The sequence below is a fragment of the Suillus paluster genome, assembly GCF_016628075.1.
Source record: "Suillus paluster strain FC165 chromosome Unknown EDB91scaffold_105, whole genome shotgun sequence".
NCBI lineage: Eukaryota > Fungi > Basidiomycota > Agaricomycetes > Boletales > Suillaceae > Suillus > Suillus paluster.
In genome coordinates, this window is record NW_024537665.1 from 101,006 (window position 1) to 121,916 (window position 20,911).

Genomic DNA, 20,911 nt, shown 5'->3' on the forward strand with positions numbered 1-20,911 from the left:
CAAGAGCTCGTTGCGTGACTTACCCAGACCTGATCGTGACGCACAACAGCAACACAAATGCCACGTTTCACTTACCCGACACTTTCTCGCTAGACCATGCGCTGCTCTATATATGCAATATCATCTTCGGAACGCGTGGCCGCGGATGATCTACTGGCGCGCAGTGATCATAGCGCTCACCCCGAACACGCTTTCAGCAAGCTGACTACTCTCTGCCGACTATACCCTCAATAACCGTTCGTTCCACACCGCAGATCTGACACCTTTCGTGACGAATATGCAGTTCCAGCGTGAGTGATATGTGATTTCTTATGTTTCGGAGTCTTGCTAAGCTACTTCTGGTTTCCTTCTAACGTTCGTACGTCTCCCACACCTACCATGGCGTCGTTCCTCTCCACGGGATTCGCGCCTGCCTGTATGATGCCAAGCACGGAATGTGTGCATTCACCGAGGCTCGGCAGGAAACAGATACGGGCAACGGACTGTACATGGGAATGTTGTGGATAGTGATCTTCGATGACGGGAGAACCGCTGCAGGCGTAAGTTAGACCGGGGACATGTTGTGAGGTAAGTTTTGCTGGATTGTACATAACACTGTTAATTTCTGTCACTGCTAATATGTACACAATGTTTCGTATTCCGGGTTCTCCTTGGCAGGTCACTGTCTGCGACTGTGTACGGAAAGATGACCGATGTTGTCTTCCAACTAACTACTGCTAACATTGAAAGCGCCCAGTCCAGATTTCGAATGGCACAAAATGATATGTACAGTGGTTTGGAACGTCCTCCAGCTCTATCCTGAGCTAAGCGAACCATTGGCACCGAGCGAGAAAATGACATGTCCAAATATCCGTCTCCCGGAACGCATGATCTACAGCCGCTATCACTGCTAAATTTGAAGTTCTGAACATCTGACAAGATCCACATGCAGGTCTGCTCAGTCGTGGGAGAAGGCCACCTCGCCTCAATGTCTTCCTTGTCATTGTTATCGCTCAAGTGACCTCTACTTCATGCTCCGCCTGGGGCTACTTGAAGCAAGCCCGTCTCGCCACCCTCTTATCGCTAGGTGTTGACCTTCCGCTTTCTGTCATCTCCCTCTACACGAAAAAATGGGCGCAAAACTACTTACCCTCTTCTGGGCATGGCTAGCGCTAAGCCATTCCTTTTATGTCTCCGTTTCTGCGGCAATCACAACGCCTCTACCCGATCTCTATGAGGCATCTGTGATCGAGCTCCAAGCGGGTCTTACTTCGGGGCAGTTCACAAGCGTCGATCTGATCAAGGTCCGTAAGCTAACAGTCTTGCATAGTCACGAATAGCCTAGGATGATACTGATGAAGTTGCGGAATTGCTTTTTTGGTATGACAGGCGTATTTCGCCCGCATTGAAGAAGTCAATTTGAAAGGACCGATGCTTCGTGCTGTGATTGAGACCAATCCCTCTGCGCTGCGGGAAGCTGCGGCGCTGGATTACGAGCGGCTCACCTACGGGCCGCGGAGTGCGCTCCATGGGATCCCGGTGCTTGTGAAGGACAATATCGCGACTGTAGCATTTGAAGGTGTGTTTCAGTGACGTGGAATGGAGAGCCGAAGATGATAGTGATGTTTGAAGGAATGAACACGACTGCGGGGTCATATAGCTTGTTGAACTCTGTGGTTCCGGATGATGCAGGTGTAGTGAAACGATTACGCAAGGCAGGAGCCATTATTCTCGGTGCGTTTTTTGATGGCGCAGGTCAACGTGAAAATCCAACACAGCCATATTGCTACTGCAGGCAAGGCAAACCTGTCCGAGTGGGCACACTTCCGTGGAAACCTCGCCTCCGGATGGTCAGGGCGCGGAGGACAATGCACGAACGCGTACTACCCAAACGCCGACCCATGTGGTTCGTCGGCTGGTTCTGGCGTCTCTGCATCTATTGGCCTGGCTGCTGTCACTCTTGGGTTTGCCTCCAGTTCATTCTCTTGCACTGAACTTTTACTGATATGAGAGGCAGGACGGAGACGGACGGGAGTATCACATGCCCCGCAAATCAAAATAATGTGGTAGGCATCAAGAGCACTGTAGGGTTGACATCCCGTGCGGGGGGTAAGTCACGTCCCGCCTCATCTCATATTAAACTCACAATCTTATCTCCAGTAATACCGATCTCGGAGCACCAAGACACAGTTGGTCCCCTCACTCGCTCCGTTACAGATGCTGCCATTGTCCTTTCCATCATCGCCGGCCCAGACCCTAACGACAACTTTACGATGGCGCAACCAATGCCCGTACCCGACTACACCATGGCACTCAGTAACACATCGCTCGCTGGCAAGCGTATTGGAGTGCCCCGTGCAGTCTTCATGAATGACACCATGACTGGCAATGATCCATACGTGAATCAAGTATTTGAGCAGGCACTGGAGACGCTAAAGGTCCTGGGCGCGACAATTGTAGACCCAGCTGATTTACCCTCGGCGTACGAAATATACGAGTCTAATAATGAGACTGTCGTTCTAGATGTTGACTTCAAGGTATCTAAGTGCAGTTAAAACATTTGAAAAATTCGGTGCTGACACTTCGGTTCTTCTCTGCAGGTCCAACTCAACGCCTGGTTTGACAGCCTCATTGCAAACCCATCAGGGGTGGCTTCACTTGAGGAGTTAATCGTGTTTGATAGCAACAACCCAACGCTCGAAGAGCCTACGGGATACTCAGACCAGTCTATGTGGGTATCCCTGTAAGGGCACAACTATCCTCATTGAACTTATTGCAGTTTGATCGAATCACAAGCAACTACTGGTTTTAATGCATCTTACTACCAATCTCTCGCATTTGATATGGAACTTGGCGCCACTCGTGGCATCGATGCAGCCCTCAAGATGTATGCTCTCGACGCTCTGGTGCTCCCTGCACCAGGTTACACGACTGTTCCTGCAGGTTCGTATTTGAAAATTTATGTTCATCTATGGACTCAAACACGGCACTTTCACAGCCATCGCGGGATATCCGATTGTCACGGGTAAGCAATCTCTCAATCTCTAGCCATCTGATTGGTCAACCCTCTCCGTCCTCAGTGCCTTTGGGCTTCTATCCAGAGAATGTTACGATTGCCAGCGCAGGGCCCAATACTGTCTATCCAGCTCCAGGCGTCCCAATTGGACTTTCGTTCCTTGGAACAGCATGGAGCGAGTATAGCCTTGTCGGTTTTGCATATGCCTACGAACAGAAGACCCAAACAAGGCTACAAAGGAAAGCCTACGCTGCAGCAATTCCGACAACACAGCTGGCGGATGTTATAGGGAAGTAGTTATTATAACCGTACCCCGAGATAGCTTCACTGTTTATCAAACCTCTCCTCAGCTGTATGAACTTCAAATACAAATCACTGGTGTTTGTTCAACGGCAGGTGTCAGTCACAACGAGATTGAAGATTCCTTCGTGTGAAAATATCAAGAAACCATTCTGTTTGGCCACTATTGCAGGCACAAAACATGCAATACTTAGTGAGGAAGGGGATCAAATACGGCAGCGGGAAAGATGTATCTAAAAAGCTAACTTAGTCGGAGTTCCTCTCTCAAAGTGCTTTTGAGCAGTTCGCTTTTGGTGGAAGCACTTGTTAGATTCAGGAACGAAGGAGCAGGAGATAGTAGAGTGAGACAATACGAGCGCAACCCGAGAATGCGAAGAACGACGCCACGACGTCAGCCGAGAATACTAATATTAAAGTGTTAATTCCTAAGCTACGGTATATTTCTTTATCACTATGCTACTTACACTACCAACTGCCACTTTGGGCGAAACCGAGCTCGCGAGAAAACTATTCAGCGCTCCTGGGAACCAGCTAGATCGTATTTCTTGTAGGTGTGAATTTGGAGGTTTATCTGAGAATTTTTCCCGATATCCCTACCAAGGTGGTAATAGCTGTGTACGCATACATCATAGGCTGTACAGATGTCGCGTGGTGTACATGTGAGGGAGATAAGAATAAGTCATATGGTCAAGATCAGGCGTGAGATATAGCACAGACACCTGCAAGATATCCTGCAGATATCTGGAGCGCTATCTTTTTTTATTCATTACCATGTAACTACAAAATTCCTGCAGCAATGTTGTGCATACTTGCAACGATGCTTCTGATCCGATGACTGGTTGCTTAAGTGCTCCGTCTGTATGTTCGATCTTCAAAACATTATACAATTGGCATACAAGGCATACAATGAGTGGAGAACAGCCGCGATAAGGTATGTACTTGTGTATATTATATCACCGCACATGAAAAACAACATCTGGACCATTGTAACAGGTTTAGTCAGTTGAAATGAGCGGATACGGATAGAAAAGGGCCGTGTCCTGTTAAGACCGTGCTCAGGGGTAAAGCGGAGTCTGAGGGGCTTGGCTTCAGCTCATGCGCTGCGCCCCTTACCCAAGTACGTGCCCCTAATTTCGGAGTGTAGTCCGACACGAGTTCTATGGGTTCCGACAGGACGTCAGAACGGGGGTCCTCTGAAGGAGGACTGATGGACTACTAGGTGAGCATGGGAAAGTCGGGCGGGGTTGTTCCGCCTGACAGGAGGGTCGCAGGAGACTACTGCAGTCGGAACCAACAGTAGAAGTGGAGTGGAAGGGACTGTTTGGATGAAGTCTGAAGCAGAGTGGAATGGAGGGGACGGATGCGAGAGTGCGGGGTCTAGTTCCGACGTGCGGGGAGTCAGAGGAGCGGAGGGACAGAGGAACGGGGGAACGGGGGAATGGGGGAACGGAGGAGTGGAGGATTGGAGGATTGGAGGATTGGAGGATTGGAGGATTGGAGGACTGGGGGATTGGAGGGTGGCCGACCTAGGGAGTCTATCCCCTAGGCCAGCTTAACAGGAGTTGACTAGGATCAGGCCCAAGTCAAAGAACAGAAGAGCAGGGCTTAGAAAAGGTAATATTCAGACTGAGTATCTACAGACAAAGGTACATAGGTTTACAGTGGCTCAAAAAACTGTCCGCATGTTTTCACATTTTTCACTATCTATGATATTGTGTGAGAATGTACAAACACATCAAGGACATGCTGGTACCATATTGTAGTACTACTTCAGGGCTTCCAATGGAGCCCTATGGCGTGGGAATTGGTCGAGATATGGTGGAGATATGAGGCTTACAAAATGATGACTCATGCGGACAGTTTTTTGACTCAAGTATTTTACAGTGATAATCAGGTATTCTAGTACATTGTGTGACCTCCCTTGGCTTTAATTACTGCCTCTATCCTTCTAGGCATACTCTCAATCAATTTCTGGCAATATTCTGCTGTAATCCTTGCCCATTCCACTGCTACTCTCTCCCATAGCTCCTATACTCCTTTAGGGGGGGTTTCATAGGCTTGAAGCATCTTCTTGAGTATTCCCCAGAGATGTTCAATGACATTGACATCAGGGGACTGTGCTGGTCAGTCAAGAACATTGATATTATGTTCTTTAAACCATTGTCTGGCTCTCCTAGATGTGTGCTTGGGATCATTATCCTGTTGGAAAATGATGTCTTCTTCATCAATCCCTGAGTCAGCTATGCTAGGCAGCAAGTGGTCATTTAGAATGTCCACATACTGCTCAGCATCCATCCTCCCCTCAACTTCAGTGGGCATACCCACACCATTCCATCTCATACAGCCCCATACCATTAGAGAACCTCCTCTAAATCTGACAGCCTCACTAACCTCTCTGTCTGTTAGAAAATCCCTCTTCTTTTTCCATACATATACCTTTCCATCTGACTAAATCCTATTGATTTTGGTCTCATCTGAACATATAACATGCTTCCAGTCCTCTACAGTCCAGTTTTGATGGGCCAAGCCAAAGGTAGTCTTTTCAGCCTATGTTTAATAGAGATAAGAGGCATTTCTTCTTTGTTACTGCCTTGAGATGAGCTGCCTTGAGAACATTCCTCACAGTTTGTGAAGAGACAGTGGTGGTGATGGTGGAATTGGTATAATGGGTGGCTTGGAGGGCATTATTAGCCTTTCCTGTAGTGATATGTTGGATGATAGCCCCCTTATTAGCAGAGGTGGACATCCTCCACAAGAGTTTTCCTTGTCCAGGTGGCTTTCTTTGATACACTTGGCTGCAGTAGACTTGCATACTTCAGTTCTAGAGGAAATTTGATGAGCAGAGAGGCCAGCATAGGACAAAGAGAAGATATTATCCCTTTGAGTAGAGGAGACGGCTTTCATGGTAATTATGACCATGACACATGAGACATTCTGGTTTATATAGTTAGATATAGTCTTAAGAGTATGCCTAGAAGGATAGAGGCAGTAATTAAAGCCAAGGGAGGTCACACAATGTACTAGAATACCTGATTATCACTGTAAAATACTTGAGTCAAAAAACTGTCCGCATGAGTCATCATTTTGTAAGCCTCATATCTCCACCATATCTCGACCAATTCCCACGCCATAGGGCTCAATTGGAAGCCCTGAAGTAGTACTACAATATGGTACCAGCATGTCCTTGATGTGTTTGTATATTCTCACACAATATCATAGATAGTGAAAAATGTGAAAACATGTGGACAGTTTTTTGAGCCACTGTATATACTCTAAGTAAGGAGCATAGCATAGCAGAAGGCTATGTGCTGAGTGTACAGGATTACAATGGGATGACTGAGACATACGAGAATGAGGCTCGGAGAAAAGTATGTATGCGACGGATCAGACTCGCTAGGGTATAGGGATTACTGGGGATCCGAAAAGCGGAACTATAATACTAAACAGGGATAGGACCAGTTGAGTGGTTCCTAGTCTAGGAGTGGACCAGTGAGGTGGTTGGACGGACTAATGGTTGGGCGGGTCAATACAAGCGGAACCGAAGGATCCGAGCGGGGAGGAAAAGCGGAGGGAGTAGGAGTAGGATTGGGCGGACCAATAGGGTGGAGGAGCGGAACCCCAGATAGGGTCGGATGGAAGGGGTATGGTGTCGGAGGACATAGGGGTAATGTCGGAAAAGTGGAACGGAGTCGGATGGAGGTAGCAGGGCTAATCCTACTGAGATGCACTTCGTGCATTGTTGGGGAAGGAGGAATGAAGCGGACGGGGAAACAGGGGGTTGGGCCAGCAGTGGGGATGCTCATAGGAGGTACTGGGGGTACTCGGATCCGGTATATGACACGTCCCTGCAAAATGCGTCCCAGATCTCCTCCAAGTCCTCCACATCACCTGGGTCTATCACAAGAATATCCTGATCAGCTGTGACACTACCACCTGAAGCCTCTAACCACCTTTCAATGAATACACCTTCCAATGGTATGCGAGGATCCCACATCCGCCAGTTACCTCTGGGGAAAAAGGGATATCCTGCAACAAATGCCAACCAAAATGTGTCCCGTCCCCATGTCCACTGCGGTAATTCCGTATTGAGTTCTACGAGCCACTTCTTGATCTGTTTTGATAGCGCCACCCAATCAGCTTGAATGGTGTAGTTGAATGCTGGTGGAAGGGGGAGAAATGGGATGGGAATATCATCAGGATGGGTAATATATTCCTGGAATGTATTAGCCTTTGAGCGCAAGGTAAGTTTTCTAAAGTCAAGTGCACACCAAATGTACTCACATCTGAGTCTCCTGAGTGTAGCGAACTTCCAGCATCGAACTGCCATAGATCCACTGGCATAATGTTCAGGAACGGCATGGTGAAGCACCCGTATTCTTCAGCTATTGAGACCAATATCTCGATAGGCTGTGAGCACATACATGTGGGTAAGTCTTGTGAATGGTTGGAGGCAGCGAATACTCACTATGTTTTGCTCGATCAGATGTCTTGGAAGTGTACTGGAAAATTTGATGGTAAAAAACAGTGGCTTGAGGGTAGTGTCATCCGTATCCAGGCATTGGACATCAGGATATACAGTTGCAACATTAGTGAGCACCACAGGCATTATGTATGGATCAGTTGAACAGCAATTCAGAGTTCCAGGACATGGGATTTTGGACTTGTCATAACTTTATTGCACACCACATGACTTTCCACCGCACTGCAACTCAGTCATGAAGCACAATTTTATTGATGGCACAAGTAAGCATATATTGTCTTTGGAGCTGCTGGTGATTATATACTGATCTTACTACTTACAGTTCTACAATTCTATGATGATATGCAAAGCCGCGTCATTTGCACTGTGTGCCCCAAGAAGTCCGGTGTCTATCATGCCATGGAGCTCCGTTTTGCTCAGAAGCATGCCCAATCGGACATGCACACATGTCATGCCAACAATCTGAGGAACCGCCAGACATCAAATCCTCATTGCATTGTTGAAGCCAAGCATTGGACTGGGAATAATCCCAAACACAATGTCTCTGAGTCTGGTGTGAATGTGGAGCTCGAATCATTTGGACTTGATTTTATGGATGGCGACAATTGCCCAATGGAGACAGACTCACACAGTGCACCCATGCTTGACTCGGAGATCTCATTGTCCGAGTACTCGAGGGATATTGTCAGAAGTCGGTCATTCGAGGTTGACGAAAACACCTATTCACTGACCTGCAAGAAAAACTCGCCTCTGGAGACATTCCCTTCTCCATGCCACTTGCCCCCATCGACAAGGAGCATGAGTTATGTGATTACGGCACACCCGACTTTGGGATAGATATTTTCGGTAGGTGAATTTAAATTGGTATATCTCACCTTGAACTTAATCCCATTTGCAGATTATGACCCTCCAGCGACACGACATGCTCTCAAAAATGTCTCTCCTGATATTTCAACCTACCCTTGGCCTTTGAAGGCAGTGTGTACTCGTCGTGTCAGTCATAAACTGAATATTTATGGCCTTCTTAAGGATTTTGTGACAGCGCTTTTATTCAGCTCACCGCGCCTTCCCTTTTCAGACACCCAGAAGAAAGCAGTACTAAACTGGGCAAAGGAGCTTGGCGCTCAAAATGTGCCTTCGTTGGATGCGACTGTTAAGACCATGCTCAGGGGTAAGGCTGAGTCTGAGGGGCTTGGCTTCAGCTTGTGCACTGCGCCCCTTACCCGAGTACGTGCCCCTAATTTTGGAATGTAGTCCGACACGAGTTCTATGAGTTCTGACAGGACATCGGAATGGGGGCCCTCTGAAGGAGGACCGATGGACTACTAGGTAAGCATGGGAAAGGTGAGTGGGGGTTGTTCCACCTGACAGGAGGGAAGTGGGAGACTACTGCGGTCAGAACCAACAGTAGAAGTGGAGTGGAAGGAACTGCTTGGATGAAGTCCAAAGCAGAGCGGAATGGAGGGGATGGATGTGAGAGTGTGGGGTCTAGTTCCAACACACGGGAAATCGGAGGAGTGGAGCAATGGAGGAATGGGGGAATGGGGGAGTGGGGGAATGAGGGAATGGGGGAATGGGGGAGCGGGGGAATGAGGGAATGGGGGAATGGGGGAATGGGGGAACAGGGGAACAGGGGAATGGAGGAGCGGAGGATTGGAGGATGGCCAACCTAGGAAGTCAATCCCCTAGGCCGGCTTAACAGGAGTTGACTAGGATCAGGCCCAAGTCAAAGAACAGAAGAGCAGGGCTTAGAAAAGGTAATATTCAGACTGAGTATCTACAGACAAATGTACATATGTTTATATACTCTAAGTGATGAGCATAGCATAGCAGAAGGCTATGTGCTGAGTGTACAGGATTACCAGAGGATGACTGAGACATACAAGAATAAGGCTCGGGGAACAGTATGTACACGACAGATCAATAATCGCTAGGGTATAGGAATTACCGGGGATCCGAAAAGCAGAACTATGATACTAAATGGGGATAGGACCAGTTGAGTGGTTCCTAGTCTAGGAGTGGACCGGTGAGGTGGTCAGATGGACTAATAGTTGGGTGGGGGAATACAAGCGGAACTGAAGGATCCGTGCGGGTCGGAAAAGCAGAGGGAGTAGGAATAGGATCGGGCAGACCGATAGGGCGGAGGAGCGGAACCCCAGATAGGGTCGGATGGAAGGGGTATGGGGTCGGAGGACATAGGGGTAGTGTCGGAAGAGTGGAACGGGGTCGGGCAGAGGTAGCAGGGCTAATCCTGCTGATGTGCACTTTGTGCATTGTTGGAGGAGGAGGAATGGAGTGGATGGGGAAACAGGGGGTTGGACCAGCAGTAGGGATGCTTATAGGTGGTACTGGGGGTACTCGGATCTGGTATATGACAGCAACCAAGAAGTGTCAAACATTCATTGAGGATCTTGTCGGTCAGCCAACTGAGAAGGTAACTGCTCGGTCAGGGAATGTATTTTACATTAACAATATCGCAAATGCGATTGCAAATGTTTGTTTGTTGTCACTTTGAGTTGGAGTGGTGTTCATGTTACATTTTAGGACTATGCGAACCCACTTACACGATTCGCGATGCAAGACTATCCTGAAGATGGTGGAAATGGAATGTTGCAGGTCTTTAACGGGACTAAAATGTTGCTCGACCTCCTGTCACCTCCCGCAGCTTGAGTGGATGGAAAAGTATATTTTGTCAATGAGTTATTACAGGAGTCTTCGGGAGCCTACTTTATCCCCGAATGGTTCTTCCTTGGCTCTCCACCTGTTGAGGACAGTGCCGAACACCACGAACAGCCCAATGGTAAAATCCTATATGCGCTTGGTCACACTGCTCAACGGACTGATGTGAGTGACCTTTCAATGTATTATGTACGATTTTGAATTGTTTGATAGGCAGGATTCATTATTAATGATGAACGGGAAATTGTCCCAACGGCGATATTTGCACAATCATATGAAGATATCTCATCAGAGCGTGATGAGCTTGAGTGTGGACTCACTGGTATGTCAGACCTTGGTTGCCTTATGTTGTACCCTTATGCACGAAACAGCATCGTCTGGTAAATATGGGTCACTCGAGCCTAATCCACTATGAGAAAAGGCACAAGGCCGAATGGTATACATGGTCCCACTAATAATATTCATGGACGATGTTTCGAGAAACATCTTGAAGCAATGGAACAATCACCATGCTATCTACATGTTGAATGCCAACCTACCGCGAGAAATGCTCGAGAAGGAGTTCTTTGTTCGATTTGTCACATCATCACCCCATGCTGCCCCAATGGAGCTCATGTGAGCGATGAAAGATTCTCTTTGGTATGTTGTTCTCTGGACTCGTTCTGTATCCTTTGTGAGTGTTTGTACTAGTAACACAGCGCAGTCTGGTATTGTCGCATGGGACTGCAAAGATGAGGAGGAGGTTATGCTGATTCCAAGTGGACTTTTTCTTGCTGGCGACAATCCTATGCAGGCTGAGGAATGCAGTCACGCAGGCCTGAGCTGCAACTATTTTTGCAGAATGTGCGATGTCGGTGGCACGAAAGAACACAAGGCATCCGAAGAAGGTTATAATAGTATATTCAAGGTATGAATACATCAGTGTCTTTAAATTTATCTAATCTCATACTCGTAGTCAGGTCATTTATGAACAACTGAAAAGACTACCAATGACATTCGATATCAATTTGAGGCTGCAATGAAATCGGGTGCCACCACAAAAGTGCAGAATGCTGTTTCTTCCACTGGCGTTCGTGACTCTGCCTCCGCATCCATTCTTGAGTCACTCGTAGAACTCGGCAAAAAACTTTGTAAATGAGGGCTGGGCTTGTCAGCAACACCCGAAAGCAAAGTTATAGCAACGCTTGAAAAGGAGTTTGAGGAACAGTTATGAGGTGGCACACTCGACGACACGTTGAATCCGCTACTTGGGATGAATGGTATGTTTGATCAATGATACTACTGACATTGCACTTGTGACATTGTCTGACAGGCATCAATATTCATTTGGATACACCAACAGAAATCCTCCATACAGTATTGTTGGGTGTGGTGAAGTACTTTTGGGGCCAGACTGTGTTTCTCCTGGAGAAAGCAAAACTCTTGCACGTTTTTCAGAGCTGCCTCGAGTTCGTTGACAAAGATGGAATGAATGCACCCTCTCTGAATGCTGACTATATATGCCATTATAAAGGCAGTTTAATAGGTAAACATTTCAAGAGCTTAGCCCAAGTAATGCCCTTCCTGGTGCATGACCTCGTCCCTTGGACAGTTCTCAATGCATGGTCTGTAATTGGAGAACTCGTTGCGCTTGTCTGGCACACAACAATACCGGATACAGAAGAATATCTCGTTAGTTTGTACCGAAGTGTTAAAAGGTGTCCTCGACTGATTTTATTTAACTAGGCAAGGTTATCCCAAACAATTGAGGACTTTCTCAATGTTACAGCACAATGTGCTCCGAGCATCCTCATCAGCAAGCCAAAGTTTCACTTTTTGGTTCATCTCCTGGCATTCATATGTCGCTTCGGACCTGCTATCATATTCTCCACCAAGAGATATGAATCATTTAATCACATTTTCCGATTGTCCTGTATCCATAGCAATCGATGTGTGCTGAGCAGGGACACTTGTTGACTCTTCACTTATCAAGATATCGTGAAACACATCACAATGGGCAGACATTGGTATGATAGCAAGACCAAGAAATGGGTTTGAGGTGAAGAGGAGGTGCTATCTTATCTCAATGGACACCCGGAACAGGCCCACCTTCTTGGTATATCGAGTATCTTGCATGAGCCTCCACTACCTGGTGAGTTGAGCGCCAAGCAGCATGCTGTCAAGTTCTCACTAAAGTACACATAGGCACTGGAAGTCCCGAGACTGCCATTGGCGCAAACGGGAAAGCACAGCAAACAGACGGAGTAGAATGGAAGGACACCCATTGTGCGGAAATCCTCGGAACACAATCAGGTCCTTCTTACTGTCTTGGCAAATCACTCGTGACGAGCAAGGGTGAGCAGGTGAATCTGGGTGGTCATGTCATTTTCCGATGAGCAGTGGATAGACAGGTGAGTGATTTTTGGCTTGTTCATGATCATCCGTACTCATGATATGTGCGCAGATGTCTATCAGACGTATCAGCGAGATTCTGATATCACACAGCACCAATAAAACTGTGGATCATGTTGTGCTGCAGGTCTTTTCATTTGGACCTGCCTTACATCAATCACTCTTTCTACAATGCCTGGACCTTACGGACAATGAACTAGTTTCAACAGTGGCAGTAAGTGGCATATTCTCTAAATGAGCCATCTATTGATGATTGCTGCATCACAGGATATTATTTGCACCATCAATCTTCAACATAACTGTATCGATTCCAAGTGCATAGACATGCGCCAGCAACACGTGCATCAAGAACGGATCAAAACCGCTCGAACAAAACCTGTTGTTGATCATCAGCCAACTCCATACTATTTCCTCAATGCCTACTCAATTCACAACTGCGATTTGATCAGGCTGGTCATCCCCAAGGCGCTTTGCGAGTCACCATTAAGAGTTGTTAATCCAGCTGAAGTTCGTACTCTGGCCGTGCAGCAGATGAAAGACAAGAAGGCGGCAAAGAAAGGGGGTGAAATTCCTTAAGAAAGTGAAACCGTGGAGGATGCCACAATGGCACAACTCCCTGCCTTTGACTGTGCTCCTGCCAAATCAAAGGCAGCCACCAAACCGAGAAAGAGTGCAAGCGGTGCCAGTACACGAGGCAGAAAGAAGGCGGTATCATCACGTGTCAGGCAGCCCGTCACTGGGACTTCGAGACAGATCTCTCCATCCAGTCAGCAGGTTCCAATGGTCCTGTCCCATCAACTCCCACTGCAAGCTTCATATTACCCTCCGCCACTATCAATGGGACCTTCCCTGCAGGCCCAACATCCTCCTCCTTTGCCATCAGCAATATCATATCACAATGCAGGTCATCGAGGAGCACAAAACATGCACGCAGTGTCCCCAGTGCACCCTGCTCGCACAGCCCAATTCCCCAGTTCACAACCTCCTCTGGCAATGCACCAACCCCACACCAACTCTGGGGTTCACCTTATGCAAGCTGTGGTCGAGCATTTGTATCCTCAAGCTGCTACTACACAGCAACCCCACTATCTGTCGCAGACAATGCCTACCACACAGGCTGGACTGCAGGCCGGCTTGATGCAGCACACCACCAGCCAGCATTTGTCTCTGCCACATACTCATGTGCATGCACAGATGTATCACATTCGCCAACAGCAAGCTCAAATGGCTCATGCTCATATGCAGGCGTTTCACACTCATGTGCAGTCGCAGTCACAGGCACAGTACCCACCATATTTCTTGGACTATTCTGCATATCCTCGCAGAGCATGAAGTTGGATGTCTTCGTTTCTTGGCAGCAGGAGAGAATCCTCGGTGGTGAAAGAAGTATCAAGAATCTTCGGTGGCGGGAGACGAGCGTAAGCGTGACACAGCATGAATGCGAGTTCCTGCAGGCTGAAACGAGGCGAGAAGGGTATATAACAAAATGCCAATTCTTCCCAAGGAACAGGTGTGTCGCTCAGCTACTACTCTTCGTATCCACTTGATCATTGAATGGATATCTGGGAACAAAGTGGACAAGTCTGGGAACTGCCCCACAGGATCCGTCGCCGACCAGGGAGTGGGCAATGCAATCCTGCAGTTCACAATTTCTACTTGCAGTTGCATGGAGGTCTCCTCGGAAGTTCGTTCAATGAGCGACAAAAGCAACGGGATAAAATGCATCGCAGACTCACCATTTACCTACGACTATGAAAGTTAATTCCGGTTTTGAACTTTTCAAGTGCTTGTTGCTCCAGATATCATCAATCGCCCCTAATGGACACGATTCAACAAAGAAATGACCCTCACTGAACTAACTCGGTGACCTGTGATGTCCTCAATATGTCAATCTTCAGTGACAGGAGAAATATCAAGAATTCAGCGCAGAGTGATGTTGTAACACTGTGAATCTGATGCACATAGTTTATTTTTTATTGCAATGACAGTCTCAAAATCAGTGCTTGACCGTGAAGTTTGTGTGTTGCCAAACAACTTGGAACGATGGAAATGAAAAGTATCCATACCGTGTTCAAATTTCAAACTTTAGCCTTTTCATCCGATATTGCACAACAACACCAACAACCTGCTCGAGGATGTTGCTCCAATGGTTTCCTGTTCGGTCTGGAACTTCTCGCAATCAGACAGGAAGCTCACAGGCTAGAAGGGCAGGTTCAATGAGCGGTCTGTTGACACCTGCAGCCACTGGTGGGCCTCGAGCCAGGAGTCTTTCAGCATCTAGTCCTCAACATCCTTCCAGCCATGGTGCACCTAGGTCTCCTGTGAATAGGATCATCCAGCGAGCATGTTCGCCATTGGGAATAACCCCGTCAACTTTACCAGGGAGCAATCACTCAGCATCTCACACTGCCGTTGAGAGGCATGGTGGTAACATCACCTTGGAGACTCCATCTGAACAATCTCTTGATGATCCTATCATGGCTGGTGTGCACCGCCAGAGAGCGGACTCCGATGATGGCTATGACATGACTCGGTCGCTTTCACCTTCAGAGTCAAAAAGACTCAAGGTGTATGCAAACCAAGTCACTGAGCAGACTGGTTGCCCTCTGGAGGTTCTGCACAAATTTATAAACATTAGTGTTTTGGAATTGTGATTGTGTGCTTTGTTGACACAACTTTAGACCAGAAGTATCTTCCATATGCTCATCGACCTGAAAGCCTCGTCATACAAGAGGAACAATGATCAAGAAAGGGCCGCTCTCATTGATCTTAAAAGAACTCATAGATTCCAAAGATTTTAAGGTTGTTATTCATTTTTGTAGAGGGCACCAAGCTGACCATGTGAGATGTAGTCTGCACTTCAGAGCCGCCTGACAGCATGTCTCCTGTCACATAACCTCACCGCATATGTCACTGACACACACACGAACATTATGGTATTTGTCACCCCCTTGTATGCTATGCGGGAATTAACTCCACTACAGGAATTTATCAAGAGCCATCAAGAGGTATTCAAAATGCCAGCTGCGCTAATCGATGACGTGGAGCTTTTGGCACAGCTCTCAAGAATCATCAGTGAATTGCTTGCTTCCATTTGTGGTAACCTCAAAGCCAAGGTTTCCATTTTATTGGCCTGTGCAGACCATGATGCTGACCACTCTTAAGTTGGTCACATCACTCGCCAAACGCATGAGTGTCATGGACGCGGCCAAATCACTCACTCACAGTATAATTGAGGTTGATGCTTCTCATTGGAACAGATATGCATTTTTGGTATGTTCTCATTCTACACTAAGTTGTCAAATACATAGCGCGAGTCTAGCGGTGGTGCTTGCAAATATGTCTCATTGGAATCAGTGACTTCAAAACAATCCCACTCAAAGACCTTTATTCGACCTCACTCATTCCATCTCTCCATAGAGACCTACACGTCAAAATTGCCGAGGCACTCAATTGCAATGTAGGCATTGATGCATGTGAGACCAATGAGCAGCACGCAAATGCTACTGAAGGTAACACGTTTGATTTGGATCATCAGTGCTCCACAGGAGAACTCGGAGCGACTTATGATCGTGGTGATGACCTTGGAGAATGTGATGCAACTGATGATCATGGCGACAACTTTGGAGAGGGAGACCATACCATGGACAACCAAGAAGAAGACGAGTTTTGTGAGAACAGGGATGACGAGAAAGAAGAAACTGGACAGCAAGAGCCTGAGGTCGACGACGGTGGCTCTGGATTCATTCAAGGAACAAACAGCAAGCATCCTAAATTCACCTCCACAAAATTCTGGAATTTCATGGATTGCTCACTCAAAGCTATCCACAAAGCTGCAAGGGAAGAGGCAGGAGATTACGAAGGGGCAGGCCGCGGAGCATATGAAAATGCAGTACAAAAGTAAGTGTTTGTTATCACAGTGTACACTATTGCTGATTGTTCCATAGCATTCTCGTTGAATATTTTCAGATGGACCTTGTTGAGTTTCCAGGAAGCATGGTTGTCCCAAAGCTCCTCGCCACGACCAGTCCTCATGGCAGACAACTATTCAGGATTCACTGCTTTGGAACTGAGATCCGTGGTAGCATACTTATTCCAATCCTTTAGTTCACCTCACCTCCTTTCCATGCATCCATCACACCCTACGCATACCCAAGCCTTAATCACCATTGTATCTACCATCAGTATTAATGCAATCATAGCGCTTGTGCTTCATTTGATTTTTTTTATCAGTGTGATTCCAAACAGCTGAGGTGCATTGAATACAGCTGCGTACGAGATCGGCATCCTTCCAACAAAAATATATCCTTCCTACCTATGAAATGAGACATATGAACAACCTGTCAAAAGAGATATCTGCACAACCTATGAAATAAACATCTGTGCAGCCTACGAAAGAGACACCTGCACAACCTATGAAATAAGATATTTGCACAGCCTATGAGGCCAAATATCTGGTTGGCCTATGAAACGAGACATCTGTGTGACCTATTGAAACCATATGTTAAAAATATCCTAACACAATGTAACTGCTAGCTCTGGTTGTCAATGTTCCACCCAGGTCTCATAAATATTGTCAGGTCCCCAGTGAAGGTCTCTTAGATCTCGCACTCACTGGCTCGCTTGCATAAATATTCAAATTGTCGGCAATTGCTGGTGAGAAAACCCTTCAAGGGATATATTTAGAGGTTTGCCACATGGTAACCATTTTGGATATGTGTCAAGTGTTTGCGGCAGTTTGCAGTGTACTATAAACTTACGAGTTTCCATTAGAACATCTCAGTCCTTTACTTGAGACTGAGATATGAGTTCCTAGTTTTCCCATCTACATAAAATGAGCTAACATACCCATAGATTATATTCTTATCAGCTCCTCCTGTTTGCATTCAATCGGCTCGCATAACCACAGCACTGTGTGACAAAGATAACTTGTAAACACAACCGAGATAATCTACTACTGCATCAATGAGATCTACCACAAAGAAGTTGAAATAATGTTTTCCACCTAGATCAGCTGATAGTGGTATATAGATATATCTTTTATGGACTATTAGCCAAAAAGTCTGATACATCATCTACTCTAATTGTCCACTGTCCATGGGGAATGTATCCTACATTCTAAATTACAAATCTTCACCTATACTTCCCATATTACCTAGTTAGTAAAGAGAACAGGTGGGGCTTATATGTCCCCTTTAGTTAGCTAAAATCTTGTTCATACAGAGCACTGCCGGTGGACACCAGCCAAAACCATGACTTTATTGTTAGTTATGTTTACTGTTCTCACACACTATGTTTGTTTAATGTTTGTTCTATGCTAATCAATATTCCTGCGCTTCTCTCTCACCTGTCCTCACTGTTCATGACAGCAAGCTCAACAATAGTCATCACCTCTCTTTGTTTTCTTGTTTGTATTGCTTGTTGCACACCCCGCAGCCCACAACAACACTACACCTACCCTCTGGCCTGCCCCAACCACCACAATAATTTGAACACTCTTTGTAACTCTTGGACTCGGTTTGTTTCCCATCCATTGCCGTCCTCCTCAGTCTTCGCATTGCAACATTCCTATCATACCTGGAGCCCATAAGTCACATGCCATCCCTTCAATCAACATGCACAATCACCACATGTATCAGCACTTGTTTGGGTTAGCGAACTGGAGGGAAAACTCTCTTCTAGCTACCACCACCTCAAACCACATCTTATGGTCAGTTCTGCATGGAATTCATTGGGCAGCGTCTCCCACAAGTGCATCATGCAAATAGGCAGTAGTAAAGCCAAGAGTCTGCGAGCTGGCAGCATCCAACAGCATGAAGACCAAGCAAAATTGTTTCATGCTGAACTACTCAAAAGTACGGTACAATATTTCCTCTGTTTAACTCAGCTGATCATTGTGTAGAGTTGCCTCTGCATGAGTGAGAACAACTCCTAGTTTCTGAGTCTCTTGCTACATCCAAAGCACCATCACATGCCACTACAGACACTCATGTGGACAACAACTTCATGGTTATTGACACAATGCTCCCTCCAGCTGGCAAAGAAGGCTTTACTGTCAGCCATTGGGTGTTAGAGACTGTGCTTGGACGGAGAAGTGGAGGGGGTCAGGACTTGGCTTCAGCTCTTGTGCTGTGCCCTTAGCCAAGTATATGCCCTGAATTTGGAGCAGGTCCGACAATGTCCAATGATAGGACGGGCAGACCACTTTGGTCCGCTTTGTGGGTTGGGAGGTAAATGCTACTAGCGGTAATCCGACTAGAAGCGGAGGAAGTGTGTCGGGACAGAGGGAAGTAAGGGGATTGGGTTTGGTTGGGTCAGAGGAGTAAGAGCGAATACTTAGAGCGTGGCTCTAAGTTGGAGTGGAGAGTTGGAGGTGATGACAAGGTAAACTTGTGTCTGGAGAGAGAGCAAAGTCCTACAGAGAATTCCCACTAGTAGAGACTGCAGGAAGACAAGTAATATTAAGACTGGGGAGTAGCTAAGTACAGGATATGTTTTTATATACTTCTATATAGGAGGCAGTGACTAATAGTCCTTGGTATGAGGCTATGTACTGAGCATAATTTGTAAGTAGACACAGGTGAAAAACATAAGTCAGGGCAGATATTAATATGTATGTGTCAGATCAGTTAGTTGAGTGGTTATAGAAAGTACCGGTGATCCAGGAAGTAAGTGGTATGTGCAAATGGGGAAAATATATACCTAAATGGGGAAGGAGTTTACAGTAGAGTAGAAACAATGCGGAAGGTAACCGACGAGGTGGTTGAGTGGCACCATAGGAGTGGATGCAGGAGCCCACTGGGTCGAGCGGAGGGTGGACAGAGTGGAGGTGGTTGGGAAGCGGGGAAAGTGTGAGGTCAGGTGGAGTGGATATTAATATCGTTGGACTGGTTGGATCAGATATATGACATTGGGGTGAGGAACATGCCCTCTATTTGGAGCTTGAGAAAATCACCCATGTGCAAATTAAGTATGTTATTCTGTGCTCATGTATTTCCTGTATTACCCTCTATTCCCAGACCTGTTGACACATGCAACCGCAGCCTATGTATCACCCAACAGGTTGCTGCATGGAGTGATCAATATGATGCACTTACAGATGCACTACTTGCTTACCAGCATGATGGTATTGAAGTCCCTGAGGTTGATAACTCCAATGATGTGTTTGAAATTGAAGTAGTAGACATATTCAGTGAGTAGCAATACCATTTCCTATGTGGTATTTTACTAATGGTAACTGTGCTCTAGGTCAATCCATCTGCAGATTCAAGCATGAGTCTATATTTACTAATGTAACCTTACTACGCTATGGATGCATTGGTTCATCGCCAGTAAAGCCTAGTGTAGCTATCACAGTTCGGACCCTCGCTGTCTACTGACAGACACATCACATGTGCCCTCACCTCAGCATCCACGCAGAAGCCAAAAAAATCATGTCACCTGCATCATGTAAGTGCTGTCACTTTCAGCATGGTCTCACACAATTGACATATAATTCAGGTACACTATAGTCACTTTCTTGCTGAGCAACTCCGTGCTGCCTTCAATGTTTACCTTGAGCTTCAACAATGGATTTCTTGTTGTCTTGACAAGCACCGTGGCTGTGATACTCCCAACTGGCGGATGTTGAATTCATGCCCAGCATGCCAGTACACACTTGAACAAGAATCACCCTTACTATATTCTGTCATCTGTGCCTGTGATGGCAACAATTCAGCCAAACTTGTGGATCTGACAGTTTGTCATGGAGTGGAGCGCCTAGACCCTCATTTAGGGACATCCTCCATTTGGCTTAGCAAGCCTTATGTTGATGAGTTTACTGACAAGGTAGGGAATGCGTGGAAACAGTGGTCAAAGAAGTCTCACCCTACTGTAGCTGCATCATCAGTTCATGATCCTGATGATCCTTGGATCGAGGAGCCTGAATCAGGTGATTTGTCTGAGCTGGTGAGCATATGCATTGATCAATGGTGTAATGCTGCACCAGAATCATGCAAGAAGATGTTCACAATCTTCAAGAAATCGGGAATATTCATCACCATCTGCCGTCATGGCTTTCTTCTGAC

At 46.5% G+C, this 20,911-nt stretch overlaps 6 protein-coding genes across 6 annotated transcripts; 5 read left to right on the plus strand and 1 right to left on the minus strand.

Annotated features, from left to right (window-relative positions):
* Positions 1-1,109: 1,109 nt before the first annotated feature.
* EDB91DRAFT_1263770 (amidase signature enzyme) lies at positions 1,110-3,456 on the plus strand (the record flags this gene model as incomplete). The annotated part of the gene is made up of 10 exons (XM_041324467.1): positions 1,110-1,283; positions 1,369-1,558; positions 1,612-1,713; positions 1,775-1,943; positions 1,997-2,088; positions 2,140-2,516; positions 2,580-2,710; positions 2,759-2,922; positions 2,978-3,004; positions 3,060-3,456. 10 exons carry the CDS (start codon positions 1,110-1,112, stop codon positions 3,290-3,292), a joined length of 1,659 nt encoding a protein of 552 aa, XP_041171350.1. The 3' UTR covers positions 3,293-3,456.
* A 3,779-nt stretch (positions 3,457-7,235) lies between these two features.
* EDB91DRAFT_1013145 (uncharacterized protein) lies at positions 7,236-7,883 on the minus strand (the record flags this gene model as incomplete). The annotated part of the gene is made up of 3 exons (XM_041312451.1): positions 7,236-7,508; positions 7,562-7,702; positions 7,761-7,883. Coding segments are annotated over 3 exons (537 nt in total), but the record flags the coding sequence as incomplete, so codon positions are not given.
* Positions 7,884-8,010: 127 nt separating this feature from the next.
* Positions 8,011-9,082, plus strand: EDB91DRAFT_1254342 (uncharacterized protein; the record flags this gene model as incomplete). The annotated part of the gene is made up of 5 exons (XM_041323802.1): positions 8,011-8,038; positions 8,098-8,466; positions 8,514-8,621; positions 8,674-9,002; positions 9,059-9,082. 5 exons carry the CDS (start codon positions 8,011-8,013, stop codon positions 9,080-9,082), a joined length of 858 nt encoding a protein of 285 aa, XP_041171352.1.
* A 983-nt stretch (positions 9,083-10,065) lies between these two features.
* EDB91DRAFT_1254343 (uncharacterized protein) lies at positions 10,066-13,421 on the plus strand (the record flags this gene model as incomplete). The annotated part of the gene is made up of 16 exons (XM_041323803.1): positions 10,066-10,269; positions 10,320-10,391; positions 10,485-10,619; positions 10,668-10,776; positions 10,826-10,834; positions 10,871-11,069; positions 11,145-11,361; positions 11,437-11,584; positions 11,767-12,125; positions 12,180-12,366; positions 12,427-12,485; positions 12,537-12,585; positions 12,639-12,788; positions 12,834-12,844; positions 12,898-13,059; positions 13,113-13,421. The coding sequence occupies 16 exons, from the start codon at positions 10,066-10,068 to the stop codon at positions 13,419-13,421; spliced, it is 2,379 nt and encodes a 792-aa protein (XP_041171353.1).
* A 27-nt stretch (positions 13,422-13,448) lies between these two features.
* Positions 13,449-14,177, plus strand: EDB91DRAFT_1254344 (uncharacterized protein; the record flags this gene model as incomplete). Its single annotated transcript, XM_041323804.1, has 1 exon — positions 13,449-14,177. One exon carries the CDS (start codon positions 13,449-13,451, stop codon positions 14,175-14,177), a length of 729 nt encoding a protein of 242 aa, XP_041171354.1.
* Positions 14,178-14,980: 803 nt separating this feature from the next.
* EDB91DRAFT_1254345 (uncharacterized protein) lies at positions 14,981-16,952 on the plus strand (the record flags this gene model as incomplete). Its single annotated transcript, XM_041323805.1, has 6 exons — positions 14,981-15,412; positions 15,698-15,781; positions 15,830-15,961; positions 16,011-16,118; positions 16,168-16,745; positions 16,793-16,952. 6 exons carry the CDS (start codon positions 14,981-14,983, stop codon positions 16,950-16,952), a joined length of 1,494 nt encoding a protein of 497 aa, XP_041171355.1.
* Positions 16,953-20,911: the final 3,959 nt, after the last annotated feature.